We start from the raw sequence: 21997 nt of genomic DNA on the forward strand, positions 1-21997 counted from the left end.
ACATAGCCAAACGCAATGGAGCTAATTTTCCAATAAACATTTTTAAAAATTCAACTGGAAACCCGTCCAGGCCAGGAGCTTTGTTAGATTTTATAGTTTTAACTGAATTTAAAATTTCTTCAAGAGAGAGTGGGGAGTCCAGTTGCATGCAGTATTCGAATCAATAACAGGGTTACAAAAGTTTTGAAGAAATGCATTCACTTTAGTATTGGCTGTAGGAATTTAGGATTTATAAAGCGAAGAATAAAACGATTTAAAAGTAGCATTAATTTCCATGGGATCTGTAGTGACAATATTATAAGTGTTTTTAACACTAGGTATGAGACGGGAAGTGGCCTGTCGCCGTAGCTGATGTGCCAGTAAACAACTCGTTCATAGTATGAACCACGAGTACGTAACAACAAGCGTTCCGCCTCTTTAGTTGAAATAAGATTAAATTCTGCCTGTAAGTCAAGACGCTGTTTAAAAAGTTCTGGAGAGGGGTTCAATGCATATCTCTGATCGAGGTTAATGATCGCAGATGTGAGTTCATTAACCCTAGCAGTGTGCTTTTTATTACAGAGAGCGGAGTAAGAAATAATCTGCCCTCTGATATAGGATTTAAATGTCTCCCATAACAATGAATAAGAGGTGGAGTCATTCTGATTGAAGAAAAGAAAGTCATCCATAGAAGTGGAAATTAACTCACAGAATTCACTGTCTGCCAAAAGAAGAGAATTAAATCTCCAAGGCTGTGGGCTACGTTTATAAATAGAAAGATGAATGTCTAATTGTAGAGGTGTGTGATCAGAAATTACAATACCCAGATAGAAAAAACTACACAAGAATCAAGAGTGCTGTCTATAAAAAAATAATCGATCCTCGAATAGGAATGATGCACCTGGGAGAAGAAAGAAAACCTTTTAAGATAGGGGTTATGGGATCTCTAGGGATCAACGAGACCGTTCTGACACATAAAATCAGAAAATGTTTTAGACATAGCAGATTGATTCAGAGTACGGGGATTAGACCGATCTAAGTTTGGGTCAAAAACACAGTTTAAATCTCCCCCGAAAATCAACAGGTGGGTATTTAAGAATGTTGAGCAATCTCCCTATCTATTAGCAAATTCCACGTCATCAAAGTTTGGAGCGTATACATTTACCAACAACACCTGTCTTTGCATTAGAGTACATGCAACTATAATACATCTACCGTTCACGTCAGCAATAACGTTAGTGGAAGAAAACTGTGACCTTTTCCAATTAAAATAGCGACCCCTTTTGCCTTCTAATTAAAGTTCAAGTGGAAGACTTGACTCACCCAAGGGCAGTGTAACCTATGATGATCTTTAATACGTAGGTGAGTCTCCTGTAAAAATACTATATCGGCGTTTAAATGTTTCAAATGTGTAAAAACCTTAGATCTCTTGACAGGATTACCCATACCTCTGATGTTCCAACTAATAAATCTTAAAGGTGTGCCTGTCCCAGCTATGCTGGGATCCATATTACTACTAACCATTTAAATAAAGTAAACCATAAGGATATAAATAGCCAATTAGAGCCGAAGTGGGCCCTCCTCCCGGATCAGTGGTTTTCAAAGTGGGGGCCGCCAGGGGGCGCCCGGGGGGCCTCAACAATTTGGTGTGAAAAATAAATAAATACATGATTTTCTCTTTCTCACTCTCAGACAACCACACACAGACACACAATCAATTCCTAATGTAATGTAATGTGAAGATGTAAGATATAATTATTAATAAAAAAGGGGGATATATTCAGAAATCTGTATTTTTAATGTGTTTTAAAGACATCTTGCAGAAGGGGGGCTTCAGTCAAATGTTAATGCCATTTGGGGGGCCCTGCCCTGGAAAAGTTTGGGAACCCCTGCCTTAAATTAGTTCATATTATTTTAGACAGACTCCGCTTGCTGTCTTTAATCAAAAAGCAAAACCGTTCTTCAAAAAAATGAAAATAAGGCGAAGAAGGGAAAGTAAAATTACAACAAATTTGAGTGATAGCGCAAACTAATTAATGAAAAAGACAGGAACAGTATACAGATGTGGCCTTAAAAATGCAGGTTTTTTCATTCAGGATCAGGAAGCCTATCACATAGAATGCCGCAGGACTAGTCAGACAAGTATCCACCAGTTGGCATATGGACTCAAGTGCTCCTCCATTTGGACTTCAGTGCCAAACTGAATCTCAAGTAAGGAGTGCGCCCTCTCTTAGGTGGCTGTAATTAATTATCATAAATATTATCATAGGGTGCATGGTGGCTTAGTGGTTAGCACGTTCGCCTCACACCTCCAGGGTTGGGGGGTTTGATTCCCACCGTGGCCCTGTGTGTGTGGAGTTTGCATGTTCTCCCCGTGCTGCGGGGGTTTCCTCCGGGTACTCCGGTTTCCTCCCCCAGTCCAAAGACATGCATGGTAGGCTGATTGGCATGTCCAAAGTGTCCATAGTGTATGAATGGGTGTGTGAATGTGTATGTTTGTGTGTGATTGTGCCCTGCGATGGATTGGCACCCTGTCCGGCGTGTACCCCGCCTTGTGCCCGATGCTTCTTGGGATAAGCTCCAGGTTTCCCCGTGACCCTCAAGGAAGGATAAGAATTTATAGAAGATGGATGGATGAAATATCATCATCTGTTTTTATTTGAAGCCTAAAATATTGGTCAAAAGAAAAAAGTTTATTTAATGAAAATAAAGTTAAATAGTTTTTGTAAGTAAACTACCAGTCAAAAGTTTATAGATACTTGTTCATTCTTTATTATCAAATAATAGCTAAACAAACGCTTTGGATAAAAGCATCTGCTTAATGAATACATGTCAAATGAATAAATGTCTATGAAATAACCTATACAGAAAAGCATGCACCCAAACGTAATTTGACGCAATATTTTGCTGTCCATTACATGTAAACTGTCCCTCTACATGATGTTGGTATCATTGTAAAGATGAAAAATAAGTTTACGCTAGTTGAGCCAAAAAAAAAAAAAAAAGCCTATATAAAGTTTCCCATTGTCATGAGATTTTAACTTGTTGCTCAATAATCTTTCATGGTGATAATGAACCGCATTTTTTATACAAGTTGAGCCATGTGAGCTATGTGACAGTGACACTTACTGGATGGATCTTGTTTGTACCAGACTGCAACACAACCACACCACCAGTAACTTTGTTTAAGCAATGGCCATTTACCACCCCAACAAAAATGTCTTTTGGCCAAATAAATCCATGTTAAAATGGGCAGATCCTTTTGGGGGCTGAGATGTTAAAAGGGGGGGGCTGAAGCCTCATTAAAAGGGTCTAGCTATGCCTATAAGACTGTGTACTTATGACCATGTCCTCAATGTGGGAATGAACTACAATCCCATGAAGCATTGCGAATGAGGTAGTCAAATAAAATCTGTGCAGAAATATAAAACTACTGATTTAGCTGTTGTTGATTTATAGAAACAACATAGTTCATGTTTATTTCACAATATTAAGGTATATACAAATATTTAAGTAGTTTGAGAGTGTATGGACACCGACTCGATTATGTCATTCTTAGTGCTTCATGGGAGTGAGTGCTGTAGAGCTCCACGATTTCTACTTCTGGAACCCGACTGTTGCACTCTGAAGTACTGAAGGATTTCATGCATTTGTTTGGTAAATGGTCTGCACTTATACAGCGCTTTTATCCAAAGTGCTTTACACTGTGTCTCATTCACCCATTCACACACACTCACAAATCAATGGTAGCAGAGCTGCCATGCCATGCTTGCCATCGGGAGGAACTTGGGGTTCAGTGTCTTGCCCAAGGACACTTCGGCATGTAGAGTAATGTGTGCCAGGAATCGAACTGCCAACCCTACTATTAGTGGACAACCAGCTCTACCACCTGAGCCACAGCTGCTGTAATTCATTTAACTGTTCCATGTAATGTAATGTCGTGTGTACTACACCTTTAGCAATCAGTTTGCTTGCTCAAAGAATGTGACACGACTGCCATCTGAAAGACTTGTCTAGCCAGAGCTGACTGACTAAGTGACATACCGGGTGTAAATGTTAAGTGAGTGTCACTGACAATTTAAGAAGCTTGATATAACCCTTTTTGTTCAGCCAATGGATGAGGTAAAATGTTTAGATTGAACTACTAGCCTAATTTCTTAAAAGTGTGTGTGTGTGTGTGTGTGTGTGTGTGTGTGTGTGTGTGTGTGTTGCCCTAGATTAAAGTGTTTTCTTTCATTTTAACTTTTGTCAGAGAGACATTTGTCAGAGAGGAAAACATATTCACTTGAGCATTAAGTTTTGAATGATGACAACAGCCAACCTTCTGAAATCAAACCAACATGTCTCAGTTGTTGTGCTCAATACGCAAAAAGACTCTAAAGTCATTCAAGGTTATCCCTAAAACCAGGCAGATCAATGCTAAGACCATTACCAAGATGACTAAAACCTCTCTTATATTTTGAACATCCTCTTCTAACCACTTTTAAAGAAAGGTGTGTCTTTTCAAGTACACATGGGAAACACGGACGATTGATTTAATCATACAAGTCATCAGGTTGAATGGAACTTGCCCAGACATGATCTGAAGTGTGACATCCTGTAGCAAACATGGTTGTCACTCTGGAGAAACCAAGCTGTCATGCTTTACTCAGTCCAATGTGAGTTGACATTCTGAACTCCTCAAAAAGAAATCACAGCTGCCATTTGGTAATTTCTGTCTTTACTCTGATTAGATCCTGAACAACCCATAAAGAATGCCTCTGCTACTTTCTGTTTTCTGTTTTTCTCTCCCAACATGATTTTCACAGGTGTTCATTGTTTAACTAATAATGTTTTGTTTTGGCTTATTAGATACCAAACAAAATTACTCTGTGCTTGTAAAAAGCACCTTGACTAAATCAATGATTCCCCTCTGCAGAGCTCACTATTTGTGTTGTCAAATGGTGAGAATTAATTAGCATTTTGTCAGTTAGTCGTGAGATGAAGTGAAAAATGTGGCTGCCAAACAGCCAACTCATTTTGAGTAGAGATGTTCATGACTTCAGCCAAGCTGGCTGCCAGTCTTGAGCTTCTAGCACTGGCCAAAGCATATCACTTGCATTGGCATTGCATTCTGACTGACATTTCATGATCTGGACGATATGAAAATTAGTAAACTTTTATTGAGAAGAATTTTGTCACATATTGGAGGTGCAGACAGAAGCAAATGCAGGTATGGCAGTTTAATGAAACAACAAAAAGTCCAATAAGTTCAAAGGATCAGGCAGAAATCACAGTACATAGGCAGGCAAGGGTCAATCGATCAGGCAAACAGTCCAAACTAGGCAAGGCAAAGAGACAAGGTCGTAAACGTGAACAAGGTCAAAATCAGAATAAACAAACACTGTAACAAGGCTTGGTAACGAGAGAGACAGAAGGCAACTGAGTGTATACTTCACAAAGAGTGAATGCATAGAAAGACCTTTTAACCTGTGGTTGTGATTGTGCTGTGAATTTGATGCAGGTGTGCATGATTAGAATGAAGGCGAGTGTCCTGGGAATTGTGGTCCATGGCGGCCTTGTTTGTAGGCCGCAGTGCAGGATGGGAAATGTAGTCACTGGTTTGCTGTGACATGACAAATTTACTGTTTTTTCTTGCTTGTAATGAAACTGCATTCATTGAATGTTGGTGGAAATTTCATAGCACTGTCTTGTCAGAAGATTATGTATAGGAATGACTGCAGTCAGAATACATAATTGTATTGTATGTATAGTACCTAGGAATACCCCACTAAATGTGATTGACTTTATACTGGCAATAAAGCTGTTTCAGAGTACAATAGTGATGCACTGGATACCAGTACTGAAACACATTGTTTTGTGTAATGTCACTGTTATTAGAAAAGTGCAGCTGCTTTGTGGCGACAGAATGTTATGTGTTAGATTCCAATCATATGTTTTTATGCCAGAATGTAATTGGTCACATTCAGCAGACATAGGGTTCATCATTAACATATTGAGTAACATATATCGCTTTCATCATAGGCCTGCATGATTATGGCAAAAATGATAATCCCGATTATTTTGATCAATATCGACATCACGATTATGTATCACGATTATTCATTGATTTTAGGTACAACATATTTTTTTATTGCACTATCACATTTAAATAAACAGACCACTGCTTTCACCTCCACGTTGTTCTACATTCCTGCTAATGTACAAATCTTTACATCAAATTAGACTGGTCCTCAATGTGCATCATCTCATAGAAGCAAATTCTAAATAAAATTGTACCCAAAATATAGGTAAGTAAAAATAAAAATGCCATCAACCCCAATCAAATTTGCAACCAAATGAAAACAGGAGGTTGTTTACAGGAGGAGAGATGCAGCCAAATTACCCAATAGAGTGGTGCAGGGATGACGTCATTTTGTACCGATACCTGGAAGTTAGCATCAAACTGGTTCCCTCAAAAAAACCCAATAGGATTTTCCCATAGACTTTTGAATTATTGTAAAAAAATAAGCTCTGTGATCAACAAAAGTTTACAGTACTAACACGTTTTGTGCATCAAGATAAGTTTCACAAATTAAAACAACTTATATGAAGTTTGAAGCCTAAATACAATCGTCAGAAGTAAACAGCTAACCGTACGCTATAAACGAACTACACCACGGTCGCTCGACTTCAACGTCACCATCACCAAGCTTCCCACAACTTTTCGAAACTTGATTTAAAACATTTTCCATAATACAGATTTACTCTGTGGATAAATCATCATCCACCTTTTTTTGGGGGGGGATTGTGAGAACCAGTTTCAGGGCTCTATAGTAATAATTTCTTTTAGGAGCATTTGTGCTCCTAATTACAAAAATTTAGGAGCACAGTCAAAAATTTTGGAGCAAAAATTTTGGTTGAAGTTTATTTATTTTTTTATTTTTATTTTTTTTAGAGATGGTAACATTAATGTGCCACAATATAACACACAAGTAGGCATGAGAAAACGTGAGCTTGGCAGTTATGACAGAATTTAGTAACATAGTGTGAACCATGACACATTAATTTACCTTCTAATAAACTAAATTTAATATTTTCATTTAATTTTACAGGCTGTATGCAAAAAACAACCGTTAACCTGTTCCACCTTGTAAACAAATAGAGTAAACATCAATGTTCAGTCTTTGAAGTCTGCTCCTTTTAAATATATTTAAAGCTACACTATTAGACATTTTCCACTGTCATGGTTCTGGGCTGGAGTCAGTTCTCAAACTTCTCTGTGTATATTGTGTATATATCTGAAATAATCTCATATAGGATGTGATTGGGTGAGTTCATTTACACATCAGATGTAAAATTCTTTAGTTTAATGGTGTTCAATACTGATGCTGTGATCAGGATTTTTACAACCGAAACCGATCCAGATACCAATCTTTTTTTGTTTAAGCTTTAATCAGGAGGTCTATCATAAACAGTTAAATGTAAGCTCTCTGCTCATGGTCACTGTTAATTGAGTTAAAATAATAGCAATGAGAAATACTGCTGGTTAATTGTTAAATAACAGCATAAAATATTTTAGTCCTAATTAAAAGTAGACTAACACAAAAATGATCCATATTAGGAAAAAGGCTAATAGCATTCTAAGGAAATAGCCTACTAAGCTTAATATCAAATTGATATTAAATGCACCCCTTAAAAATTAAACATTACTTCATTTCTCATTTTATTTATATTTTATGCAGTTATTATAATATGTATTTTTTTATATTAAATGATTTATTTTTAACCAAGTACATTTTCTGTCTTTACATTTTAGTAGTTTTATTTTTGTTTGTTTATCAGTTGTTCCTTTTAGATCAGTTCTCCCAGTACAGTGTTCCATGTCTGCTGATAATATTGTGTTTTGGGGGATTAATTCAAAACATGGAAACTGGAGTTGACTTTTCTGGTGATATCTGGCAACCGGGTGTTTAAATGAAGTGAATGCACTCTCTATAACAGTAGTGTATTGCATATTTACAGACTGAACAGTTGCTACTCTTGATTACAATTGGTGAGGAATTGTTTAATAAAGAAGTTTGAATTAAACCCACCTTGTAGTGTTAGCATTATTATTAATTTACTCCACGCAACACCGCTTTGTCTACACAAGCAGGTCACAGTCGTGGGTTCAGGCCATTTTGCGGGATCAATAAAAGATGGCGGTTTGTGAGATCGGCAAAGTTGAGAGAAGCAGATAATGTACAGAGTTCCTCTTGTCATCATAATGTTTTTTTTTTTTTTTTGCAGTATTTACACACTTGTTCGGTTGACTGAGATGATGAAAAGCAGTGTGACAATAACTGTCTGCGGTGTAGATGCATTTTGGACTTCCTGTATGTATTATACAACTCCGATCAGGTCACTCGCACCGCAAATAAATATTTATTCACAGTCACACAAAGTACTGTTCAGTCGCAAATGCAAGTGAAATGGTCCCACTGTAGAGCCCTGAGTTCATCTGCAAAGTTTTTTCCTGTTTGGCGTGATGAGGGTTAATGTCCCCGACAACCTCTGTAGTGCCATTTAGCAACATTTTAATGTCATGATTTCCCCTCGCACAAGCGCTGGGACACGAAGCAAAGCTGGCAGCTCGATCGCTAAAATGCTTTTTTCTGGGTTTTGGCATACAAAATGTCATCCCTGTGCTGCTGTATGATGACTGGCTGAAATTTTAGGAAGCGCTTGATTTGATCTGCAGCGGAGTTTTCTATGAGTGGAGGACGACTTACACGTCAATATCGCAGTCGATCATGTTCATGTAATCGTGGGCAGTCAAAATCACAACCGATATTCGATTAATTGTGCAGCCCTATTTCATCATGAACTTTCTGGTACCAGGGTCGCCTGGTCCATATGGCAAAATTAGATTAATTTCAATTTAAAACTAGCCCAGTGTTCAATAAAACCAGTCCAATTACAAAAAAAGCAGATTTATACAGGAAAGAGTACTCTGGTATTTTTCATGATTATCGGGTATACTTTGAAGTCATTAGGTAACTTACACCCCACATTTGGTATAAGCATAAGTCATGAGTGATCAGCCGAAATCCATCGCCATTTACACCCATCATTTTGAATGCATCTCCAGTGACTACTTGTGATCAGATTTCATATATCATCTTTGCTAGAGGAAGGGTGTCATGCACATTTATTACACCAATCTACTGCTGCATTTATTTTCAGTACATGTATGTACAAGCTGTTTCAAACATTTCAATCACGTGGTCTGCTAACAAAAATTAATGAATAAATGAACGGGAAATGAGACAACAAAAGAAGCTATGAAAAACAGCTGCTTTAGTCTTTGCTGTTATAGCATTGCCTTTATCCACCAACCTAACTGTGGAGAACTCTACCATTCAGCTCGATTTACGAATACTCTCACAGCGATTGTGTATTTTCCTTCTAGGGCAATGTTGCAGTAGATTAGGCCTTCGTAGCTGTCCAGGACGCATCAAGACACTTTTATGTTCAAAACTACAAAAATCATGTGGTCATATGAGTCCCAAACCACCTCCAAAGGTGGTTTGAGTGATCAGATGACCATGCATCTGTACTTAGCACTGTCTGTTATGATTGGATCAGCCAGGACACATATTAATTCCAGGTGTGAATGGGGCCATAATTGGGGTTGCTGACTCAGTCACAGATAGAAGATAGAAAGCTTGCTTCTATGATGATTTTATGATTTTTCCAGCAGCCCTGTTTTATTTGTGGTTTTGTATGTGGTGTTTCCAGGGCCTTAGTTTCAGTGAAGGGAAATTGAAATAGTACAGCATACAAAGATTTTACAGTTGTGTGATTTTTAACTATGTGGCAAAAGTTTGGGGAAGTCCAGAATGGGTGTGATGATCAGGTGTCCACAAACATTTAACCATATAGCGTATTATATATTCATTAGAAGGAATTTGATCTTACACAGATATTCAGAATGATATTTTAGTTTCTGTTAATGAATGTGTAATGAATATATTTATTTATTTTCAATAACAAATTTTAATTATCTTTACAAGATTTTTTTTTCTCTAGCATTGTATTATTTCAATACCAGTATTTCAGTACATGATAACAGTATTGCTGCTGTGCTAAAGACTGTTGTACTAATTGTCATATGTGCTGGTGCTTTTGTCTCTCCAATACAGAACCTGTCCAGAAGACACAGCCACTCAGTGATCCAATGAACAACCGTAAGGAAGATATGGAAATCGCATCACACTACCGGCAGCTCCTGCGCGAGCTTAATGAGCAGCGGCAGCATGGCATCTTGTGTGATGCGTGTGTGGTTGTGGAAGGTAAGATCTTCAAGGCACACAAGAATGTACTGTTAGGCAGCAGCCGCTACTTCAAGACACTCTACTGCCAAGTGAAGAAGGGAACAGAGCAACAGGCTACCATCACACATCTGGACATTGTGACAGCACAGGGATTCAAGACCATTCTGGACTTCATGTACTCTGCACACCTGGCACTCACCAGTAAGAATGTTATTGAGGTGATGTCTGCTGCCAGCTACCTGCAGATGACAGAGATAGTACAGGCATGTCATGGCTTTATCAGGGCTGCACTAGACATTAGCATTCGTTCTGAGCTGGCTGACATGGAGCTGGCCAATATAGAGATTAGTGGCATGGTTGGCACAGGAACGGGTACAGCTGGAGGAGCCTCTGAGGCACTGGTTTCCATGATTTCAGCTCGCAGCTCCTCGCCATGGCTGGTACGTCGTACCAGTCCTGCCAACTCATCAGGGGACTCAGCAATTGCCAGCTGCCATGAAAGTGGCAGCACCTACAGCAAGGAGGAACATGAGACAAAGAGCCATGAGGACCCATGGCCGAATGACTATCGCTCACTTCAAGTCAAAGAGGAGCAGGGATCACCATCCACTGCTCAGGACAGGACCAGCCAAGAGGCACAGGGAACACCCATAGAGCAGAGCAATGGAGGTGAAGGTGGCTGGCAAGCACCTGGTTCAAGACGTAGGAAGAACCGAAAAAATAAGGACACAGTCAGGCACATCACTCAACAGAATGAGGGCAGTAGTCATGGAGGTTCTCCGATGCCTTCCATGATTTCCACAGCCAGCTGGAGCTACAACAGTCAGGCCGACATTCCAGGTAGGACCATGTGCTTTGTAAAGTGTGTAAAGACCATTTTTATAAGATGATGTTATACAGCTTGCTAGAAATTTTTGTTCAGAGATGGCATAAAGACAAAGGGCATTCTTTATTTTAAATGTTGGACAGTTACAGGTGGTTATAGATGGAATAAGGAGTGTAAGGTTGAAAAACCTGTGCTCAATAATTCGACTGACACATGGGACAGAAGACAGCCGCATCATGTAAAAACAAAAACATGCTGTCATCTTTAGGATTGAGAACATGATGTTGTAGGGAAAGAAGCCTTTACTTGTCTGGGCAGCACTTAGCTGCTGGTGCCGGTAGTTATATAGATCATTAAAAGTGAGGCAATTCTAATCTCTAGTGTATTTAAGCAGTCTGTAAAATGGGCACACATACTCTTTAGGAATACAGGAAAATTGAATTGACCTCAGTGTCACAGTGAGGATTAAGGTGTTTGTGTGTGTGTGCTTGGCTGTGTGAACATTTTTATGTTATGAACATGGTTTTATATCTACATCGATAGGAATATGTAACACTTTTGTCCTTGTGGGAACAGGTGACTGGTCCCTACAAGGAAAACTGCTTTTTTTATTCAAAAACCACAGCTTAAAATAAATAAATAAATAAATAAATAAAGATCCAAAAGGTTTCCTTACTGAGGTTAAGGTTAGGGTTAGATTTAGGTCAAGGAGTAGAATTAATCTGCAGCATTAATAATTATGTTAACAGAACGTCCTGACAAGAATAGTGAGACAAAAGTAAGTGTGTGTCAGTGTGTGTGTGTGTGTGTGTGTGTGTGTGTGCCTGTGTGCTCAATCAATAACGTGCATTTTATGTCTGGGGCTTTAATTTCGGAAGTGGATTGTTGAATATAACTTCCCAAACTGTTTAGATAACAATCATAGTTTATCTGCTTGATAATTTATAGTAATTATTTTTAGCTGTAGCTGACGTCTTTGCTGATACTGATTTTAGATATAACTGAAGTCCAATGCTAGGATATTGAAATGTTGATACCTATTTTCTGCATGTGTTCGTGAGTGTATGTATTTGGGGTCTTCATGGGAAGACTTAAAGAGAAGGTCCTCTGTTGTGTGATGAAATAAGAAGGGAGGAAAACAGACCATAACAGAACATGAGCTTTGCCCAATCTATCCGTTTACAATTAGAAAATACACACTGGGAATTCTGTGTTATGACATTCTTACAATGTATCCATAATCACTTCGTTACATGTCTCCTTAATGGTGGAGTAAGTATTATTTTTCTGCTCTTGAGTCTATGGCAGCCCATAGAACCACTTGTGGGAAAGTTATGAAATTTGGCGCACAGATCGAGGACAGTCTCAGTATTAACCATAGCTATGTTGGAGTCTCTATCTCAAACCTTCTAGCACCACCAACTGCCCAAATTTGCACACAATATGAGATAATTAATCTAGGATATATGAAAGTTCCACTTTTTGAATTAAATTATGGAAAAACATAACTTTTTCATGATATTCTACTTTTTTGAGATGCACTTGTATATATGTCCCAAAGTTTTATGTACAATTATGGGGCATAGACCCATATACATGCCAATACTGACACTCCTATACTCAAAAGTATTAACATCTAATTTCACCTACATGCACCAAATTTTGTAGGCATATGGGGCTTCTTAAGACAAATGAATTTTACAAGCACATCCACTCACTCTGCCCAACATGAAATCGGAAATTTATTTTGTGTGTGTTTTGCCGAGAACCAAACTTTTAAATACTCCTCATAGGGGACTCATTGGATTCAACGCAAATTTGGCCAGCATGATATCAACAGTCTCTCCATTTTTGTACACTTTTGGGTTGACACAGTTCAAGCGGAGCACTATCCTTAGCTGAACCGGCAGAAGACCTCCATCCTCCACAGAGCGGTGAGGTGGAGTGACCTTTTCTGTTTAGCTATGAGGTGGCACGACATCCAAGGCGGAGCCTGTGATTTTAGTGTCGACCTCCATGAATTCAGTGAGGGGAATGTAGCCCAAGGCATTGCCAAAGAGGGGAGAGTAAGGTTCTGTGGTGAGCCAGAGGGGGGAGCAACATACAGTGGAACAGATGTCCTGACATTTTAGCATTCACTGGTATACTTCAGAATTCATTGTTTCCTTGTTCCTGTTTTGCTGACTCAGATGCAGCAAAACAGGCCCCAATCCATGAAACTATCACCACTATCACTATAAGGTTCTTTTGCTGTAATGCACTGTTTTCCTTTCTCCAAACATAACGTTTCTCATTTAAACCAAAAATTCTATTTTGGTCTCATCTGTCCACAAAACATTTTCCAATAGCCTTCTGTCTTGTCCATGTGATCTTTAGGCAGGCAACAGTGTTGTTTTTGGAAACTAGTGACTTTCTCCTTGCAACCCTGCCTTGCACACCATTGATGTTCAGCGTTCTCCTGATTGTGGACTTATGACCATTAAAATTAGCCAATGTGAGAGAGACCTTTAGTTACTTAGACTAAAGCAACACTCACTCACACCCGATTGTCATCCTATTAATTGAAAACACCTGACTCAAATTTCACCTTCAAATTAACTGCTAACATTAGAGGTTCACATACTTTTGCCACTCACAGATATGTAATATTAGATAATTTTTCTCAATAAATAAATGGCCAAGTATAATATTTTTGTCTCTTTTGTTTAATTGGGACTTGTGTGAAAATCACATGATGTTTTAGGTCATATTTATGCAGAAATATAGAAAATTCTAAAAGGTTCACAAACTTTAAATGCAGTGTACAGTCCTTAGCGAATCCGGGAGGTGTAGCGACATCCTCAGCCGAACAAGGAAGGGGAGTCATGTTCTCAGCGGAGCAGGAAGGCAGCGCAATGTCCGAGGCAGAACTGAGTGGCATGGTGATGTGTTGAGCAGGGATTCCCATGGTGAGGCTGTGAGCTTTAATGACATCCTCTACAGGGCAGAGGGCCTGAGGAACATCCTCAGCAGAGCATTGAGGCAAAGCGAAATCACTAGTTTGGCTGGGACAGGAGGAGATGGCCCCAGACTGGTCGGGAACCCCCTCCTGAAAAAATCTTTTGCGGGGGCACGTAGCTTTGAGTCAGGCCTGCGTGACGTTGAGCCAACCACTCTTTCTCTGTTGCTCCCACATTGGGCGCTTCTCTTGTAGGAGAGCATGCTGTGACTCCAGTAGGGTTGCAACAGTATGAGATTTTCATGGTACGATAACCATCTCAGACAATGTCACGGTTTCACAGTATACAGTATTACACAATTATTATTATTATTATTATTATTATTATTATTATTATTATTATTAGTTACAATAGCCCTTAAAGGAATGAAAACAGAAGGGTTTTTTTTATATAATTGTATAATTATTCTTTTTTTAAATGGAAGTATGTGTAAAAAAAAAAAAAAAAAAAAAAAGTCTCCCTTTTTAAAATAAATAAGAAATTTCCCGTTTGAACATAATATATTAGGAGGAAAAAAGGAGCAGGTTCTGCTGTGGCTTTGTTTGGAATTATTTCCATTGATGAAATAGAACGCAAACAGACAATATTGTGTTTAAAATGTAAGTCACTTGAAATTAACTTATTGTTTACATGTTAGCTAAATGAAAATTAGAAATACTACTAAATGTAAAATTATATCAGATGTGTGAACTTTTAAAATAATGCCCCTTGATTATTAATATATACTGTAGGCGCACAACAGCTACCTTGGGTTGGCTCAAACCTGTGGTATGCCAGGACAGAGGCTGGGAATGGAAAATTATGTAGCTTATTCTTTCTCCAAAAATCTCAAACTTTTGATGGCTTTATTAGGCCACAGTAAATGACTAGGCCCAGCAATTTGCATGTCTTCAGGCTAGTTACATTACTCCATGGTGTCTACATACCCTTCTGCTTTTACTCTGCATACAGGTTTGTGTTGTTGCAGAGACTGTGGCTTTACCAAAAAAAAAAAAAAACTAGAACAGCTCTTGAGAAGTGTGCTGCTGGTGCCTATCAAGCTGTACCCCAGGACTGTGGGCAGGAGAAAATTGAAATCATACGGGAGGCACATCCTCATTAATATTGTCCTGTTCAGGTTGTGTTGTAGGTGCAGGAGCACTGGCTCTCCTAATGCCAGCTGCCTCAAACAAACATATAATAGGATCGTCTTTCAGGTGATTCGCCAAATTCCAGGTGTTGTCTCGCTTTGTTTGAAATGAACGGTAGCAGCGGTTGCACACCTGCAACCGATGCTACCTTTCCTCTCTCTGCCTATCAACGAGTTGGGACGGAGCTAAAATTGTTGCCATTTTCTGTAGTTTGTTCCGTGTGCTTGTAGGCATTCTTCTTCTTCTTTACTACTTGTGGACCAACTAAAACTCTTATGCATATTTGCTGCCCCCATCCGGAAGAATTGCACCATCGGTACCTTCATTACCAATGGTAACCATGGTACTGCAGAAAAACAAGTACTGTCATGTTTTAAGAACGTTGGTACCGACTGGGTACCGAAGTATCGGTTCTTGTGACATCTCTAGTCAGGAGTTTGTTTGTCAAGTATTTGTTTGACTAGAAAGTTTGACTGGTTAAAAGCTATAGCTCCTCAGCCATATGCATGGAAATGCATATTCCGATTTGACATTATACTTCAAAAATTAATTTTTACAAAGTTTTGCTAGTATGTAACATTAAAAAAAGAAACTTTGCAACTGTTTGCATTAATATGATTTCTGTTTTTTCATTACTTTATTAAAACCATTATTGTTCAGTAGTTACATGTACAAATAAACAATTTTAAAGGCATTTATAATACATAATAAGCACATCTTCATGATTTCTTAACATTTACATTATGGAATCTGTATCCTAAGCATCAATGATGCATTTATAAAGGTTAGTAATTGTATTAACTCACAATAAGTATTTATAAGGCAGCACAACACAACGATCAACAACAATATAAAATAATTCACTTATTGGACCTAGAAATAAATCTGCATTACTAATAAGTCATTATAACTATAATATAATAACATTATAAAAATGCAGGCTGCATTTTTATGAATACATTAATGGAACCATAAGACTGACTAATTAGGGCATTTATAATGCATAATAAGCACATCTTCATGATTTCTTAACATTTGCATTATGGAAACTGCATCCTATGTTTTCACTTTACTTAAAGCAATCAATGATGCATTTATAAATTTTAGTAATTGTACTATAATTCAGAATAAGTATTTAAAAGGCAGCAGAACACAACTATCAACAACAATATAAAATAATTCACTTATTGGAAATAGAAATAAATCTGCATTACTAATAAGTCATTATAACTACAATATAATAAAATTCTAAAAATGCAGCCTGCATTTTTATGAATACATTAATGGAACCATAAGACTGACTAATTAATACTTATAAATTGGTGTATAATGCATTATGATGTTCATAATTTGAAAAATTATGAGCATTGAAAAAGTAAGTGTATCACTTGTAAGTAATTATAACAATAATATAAATGTAGCCAGAACTGTTATTATAACGAGGTAAGTATTTATGTGTCATTATAAATGTGTTTATAGGAGCAGTAATACTTGCTTATAAATAATTATAAAAGGGTCTATAATTTATTATAAGCCTGGGCTTCATAGAAAGTGTAACCAAAATTTTTTATTCAGTAGGAAAAAAATGCACATAAACTACGATGGAAACACATTTACCGGATAAATTCCTCAATACGCATCCAAGGTCATGTGACTTTTCCTCAAGAAATCATGTGTTTGGATAATTGGCTGATGTGATTGGAAATTCAGCACATGTGGCCAACTTATATAACGTAATGGCAATGCATTTTTCTGTCGGTAGCACAGCATCTCAGATGGTGTTTTTGTCATCCTGAAATGCCTGAGCCAAATTCTGTCATCAAAATGATTTGGTATAATTACCTTCCTGAACTGTCTCACACAATTCCGTTCCCAAATATCAGGCATCTGCCTCTGATCGCAAGTTAGCATGAGGTTTGTGAATGCATTTCTTCTGCATGCTAATGAAGCAAAAGTAATTTATTATATTGGAATAAAGAGCCTCAGTGGCTTCCACGGTTGCAACCACATCCATTTGTATTTATACTGTGCCTGTCACGTTTCGTGACGCAACGGAGATAAGGTAGGATGCAAGCGCAGGTTGAACAACAGTTTTATTTAAAGAGAGACAGGCAGACAAATCCAAAACGTGATCTGAAAACATAATCCAGTAACATGCAAGGTTCAGGCGATTGGCAAACAGGCATAAACGAGGCAAGGCAGGAATCAACGTCATGGTCTCGGTATACAAGGTCAATGTACCAAACATGTATATACCTCCCGGAGTGCCATGAAACATCCATCTCCATTGGCGGCCCCGGCCCCCTGGGCAGAATGTCCCAAGCAGAGCCTGGAGACTGCACAGCGTTCTTGGCGAAACAAAAAAGCAGAGCGACGTACACGGCAGAGAAGGGAAGCAGAGCGACGTCCTCAGCTGAACAGGTAGGCAGAGCGACGTCCTCGGCGGAGCAGGAAAGCAGAGCGACGACCACAGCTGGGCAGGCAGGCCGAGCGACATCTTCGGCAGAGCATAAAGGCAGAGCGACGACCACAGCTGGGCAGGCAGGCTGAGCGACGTCCTCGGCGGAGCATGAAGGCAGAGCAACGACCACAGCTGGGCAGGCAGGCTGAGCGACGTCCACAGCTGAGCAGGGAGGCTGAGCGATGACCTCAGCCGGGCAGACAGGTTGAGAGACGTCCTCGGCGGAGCATGAAGGCAGAGCGACGACCACAGCTGGGCAGGCAGGCTGAGCGACATCCTCGGCTGAACAGGGAGGCTGAGGCTCTGAGGTCACCAGGTGAACCTTGGGCATGGGCGGAGCTTGGGTGGCCATGTCGGTAGACTTGGGTGTGAGCAGAACCTGGCTGTGCGTGTCGGCAGACTCGGGCATGAGCAGAACCTGGCTGTGCGTGTCGGCAGACTCGGGCGTGAGCAGAACTTGGCTGTGCATGTCGGCAGACTCGGGCGTGAGCAGAACTTGGCTGCGCGTGTCGGCAGACTCGGGCGTGAGCAGAACTTGGCTGTGCGTGTCGGCAGACTCGGGTGTGAGCAGAACTTGGCTGTGCTTGTCAGCAGACTCGGGCTGTGGCAGAACTTGGGTTGTCGGGTCGGTAGTCTTGGGCGTGAGCTGAACTTGGGCGACCGGGTCGGTAGACTTGGGCGTGACATCAGGAACTTGAGACTTGACTTGGACTACCGAGACTGGAGCCTTGACTTGACCTCAGGGACTTGAGATTTGACTTGGATTTCAGGGACTTGAGACTGGACTTGGCTTTCAGGGACTTGAGACTTGACTTGGACTTCAGAAGCTTGAGACTTGACTTGGACTTCAGAAGCTTGAGACTTGACTTGGGCCTCAGGGACTTGAGACTTGACTTGGACTTGGACCTCAGGGACTTGGTTGTCCGTGTTAACATCAACTTGGTGGCTCATCCGCTCATAATGCATATGGAATGGAAGATCAGCACTGTTTGCCGCATTAACTCCCTTCAACAGCTTATCCAAGTTGTAGTTCAGCCCTGGTTCTCCAAACTCCCTCAGAAAGAGCTGGGCCAAAAAATCGGGACATCATGAACTTAATCCATTGTCCCTCCCTTGGCTTCGGGTCAAACAGGCTTGAGAAGTAACTCTGGCAGTCTATCATAAAATAGTCCGGATAAGCAAAGAAGCCATCATACCGATCGGGAAGGTCCATGAGAGTTCATTGCGAGAACTGTATAGAATCCAAGGCGGGGATGATTGGCGTGGACCTCCAGGTTCTGCGTTCTCGTGCTGCATCCATGATGGGCGGAATGTTCTGTCACGTTTCGTGACGCAACGGAGATAAGGTAGGATGCAAGCGCAGGTAGAACAACAGTTTTATTTAAAGAGAGACAGGCAGACAAATCCAAAACGTGATCCAAAAACGTAATCCAGTAACATGCAAGGTTCAGGCGATCGGCAAACAGGCATAAACGAGGCAAGGCAGCAATCAACGTTGTGGTCTCGGGATACAGGGTCGATATACCAAACATGAAACATAAACAGCAGCGAGGGACTGGTAGCGGAGAAACCAGCGTGAACTTAACAAACGAAACTAAACATGACATGAACTATGAACTAAGACTAAGAATAACACTATGAGACGAAACATGAAACTCTAAACTAATCGACTATCTAACTCATTCAACATTCCGCGTTGTGTGCTGGGAGGCACGCCGTATATATGTGGAGATAATCAGTGTTGTAATGGCTGACGGCTGAGGGCAATTCAGACACAAGTGAGACTACAACCAATGACAGAACGGGGAGGAGTCATGACAGAAACATAAACAAATGCACATGTCGAAATGTCACGATTGTCCACAAGGGAAAAGCAGGTGCTCGCGCACCTGCTCGTGCACGCGCACTCACATGCTCCACAGCGCGCTGCTTAAAGGGGAACTCGTGACAGTGCCAGTTTCCTTGGAAGTGATGATTTTGTTCTCTTGAACACATGGGATAGAAACAGTGTTTTACGCACAAATGTTTCATGCAATATTCCAGTATTCCAATTTTTTGGAATTCCAAAGCTAATTCCAAGTTAAATTCGCACCTTGGATGACTAGTGTGTGTGCTTGTAAGTTAGAGGTTAGTGAACGAACAGACAACGCAGATGTAGCCAGGAGCCGGGATGTGGAAAATGATTTCGATGGTGCATTTTATGATTGACATTTAAACGGTCACATATATCCCTTGATCTGCACGAATATGTTTGATATATTTCCTCCTTTGGCAGCCACTTTGCATCCAGATTTTTTGCAAAATGGATATCCATCCTCAAGAACAACCCCCTCCTGTTTTTGGGATATACAAAGTAATCCTACACTGCTGATTAAATAATTTTTTTTGGTGGATGGAGATTGGTGATATCAACCTTGCTTCTCTCTGACATTTTCTGCAACCATACTGTGCCTTGTGAAAGTATTCACAAGTATTGGCATTTTCCCTATTTTATTGCCTTACAAACTGGAATTAAAATAGATTTTTAGGGGGTTTCTATCAACTGATTTACACAACATGCCTACCACATTGAAGATGCAAAATATTTTTTGTTGTGAAACAAAAAAAATTGAGTGTGCATAACTCTTCACCCCCCAGGCCCACCCCAGGCTGCAATTCTCTTGGGGTACGTCTCTATAAGCTTGGCACATCTAGCCACTGGGATTTTTGCCCATTCTTCAAGGCAAAACTACTCCAGCTCCTTCAAGTTGGATGGGTTCTGCTAGTCTACAGCAATCTTTAAGTCATACCACAGATTCTCAATTGGATTGAGGTCTGGGCTTTGACTAGGCCATTCCAAGACATTTAAATGTTTCCACTTAAACCACTCGAGTGTTGCTTTAGCAGTATGATTAGGGTCATTGTCCTGCTGGAAACTGAACCTCCATCCCAGTCTCAAATGTCTGAAAGACTGAAAAAGGTTTCCCTCCAGAATTTCCCTGTATTTAGTGCCATCCATCATTCCTTCAATTCTGACCAGTTTCCCAGTCCCTGCCAATGAAAAACATCCCTACATGCCACCACCAGAGTACCTTATTCCATAATGTTCCATGAGTCTCCCACATGCCTTTTGGTGAACAGCAAGCGCGTTTGCTTGTTTTTTTATTTAAGCAATGGCTTTTTTCTGGCCACTCTTCCAGAAAGTCCAGCCCTGTGGAGTGTACAGCTTAAAGTGGTCCTATGGACAGATACTTCTGGGTTATGTTTGGTCTCTTTGTTGCCTCTCCGATTAATGCCCTGCTTGCCTGGTCCATGAGATTTGGTGGGTGGCCATTTCTTGGCAGGTTTGTTGTGGAGCCATATTCTTTCCATTTTTTAATAATGGATTTAATGGTTCTCCATGGGATGTTAAAAGTTTCGGATATTTTTTTATAACCCAACCCTGATCTGTACTTCTCTGTAACTTTGTCTCTAACCTGTTTGGAGAGTCCCTTGTTCAGTGGTGTTGCAGACTCTGGGGCCTTTCAGAACAGGTGTATATATACTCAGATCATGTGCCACTTAGAATGCACACTGGTGGACTTTATTGAACTAATTATGAGACTTCTGAAGGTAATTGGTTGCACCAGATCTGTAATTTTTTGACCACTCTTCCAGGCAATATTCTTTCAGTTGCAAGAGGTTTTCTTGCATGTACTTCCTGTTTCAATTCCCCCAACAACATTTCATGCGATTCTAATCCAGGCTTTAAATAGGCTATACCTTAACCCTCCATTTATTTATTTTTTTGAGCCAATCCTTGGTGGATTTGCTAGCGTGCATCATCCAGTTGAAAGGTCCACTTTCAGTTCAACTTCAGCTTTTGGACAGCTGGCCTTACATTATATTCAAGCACTCTTTGATATGATGCAGAATTCATAGTTGAATCAGTGAATGCAAGCTGTCCAGTCCCTGAGGAAGCAAAGCAACCCCAAACCATAACATTTCCACCACCGTGCTTCACAGTTGGTATGCTTCTCCTGAAAAGCTGTCTTTGGTCTGCGCCAAACATATCTGATGTTACTGTCTTCAAACAACTCTATCTTTGGTTTGTCTGTCTAGAGCACGTTATTCCAAAAGGCCTGGTCTTTGCTTATATGCTCATTGGCAAACTGTAGTCTTGCAAAGGCTTTTTTATCTCATAGGCATCCACAACCTTTTTTTGTGTTCAATGAGCTTTGTTCAGTGTGTGGACTTTTTTAAATAGTAAAACTTTTAATCTAAGAAAAGAACAGAAGTTTCCATTGGCAAGGAAGGACAAGATGGAATTCATTCAACGTTACCTT

At 39.9% G+C, this 21997-nt stretch overlaps 1 protein-coding gene across 8 annotated transcripts in view; it reads left to right on the top strand.

Annotated features, from left to right (window-relative positions):
* Positions 1-21997, top strand: part of zbtb46 (zinc finger and BTB domain containing 46) — a 190875-nt gene that overhangs the window by 58684 nt on the left and 110194 nt on the right. For all 8 annotated transcript variants that reach the window (XM_017487350.3, XM_017487351.3, XM_017487345.3 and 5 more), the window contains one exon: positions 10146-11117. In XM_017487350.3, coding sequence (XP_017342839.1) covers positions 10181-11117 — 937 coding nt within the window. In that variant the 5' untranslated portion in view covers positions 10146-10180. The remainder of the gene's footprint in view (positions 1-10145; positions 11118-21997) is intronic.

Source organism: Ictalurus punctatus, chromosome 15 (genome assembly GCF_001660625.3).
Source record: "Ictalurus punctatus breed USDA103 chromosome 15, Coco_2.0, whole genome shotgun sequence".
Classification (NCBI taxonomy): Eukaryota; Metazoa; Chordata; class Actinopteri; order Siluriformes; family Ictaluridae; genus Ictalurus; species Ictalurus punctatus.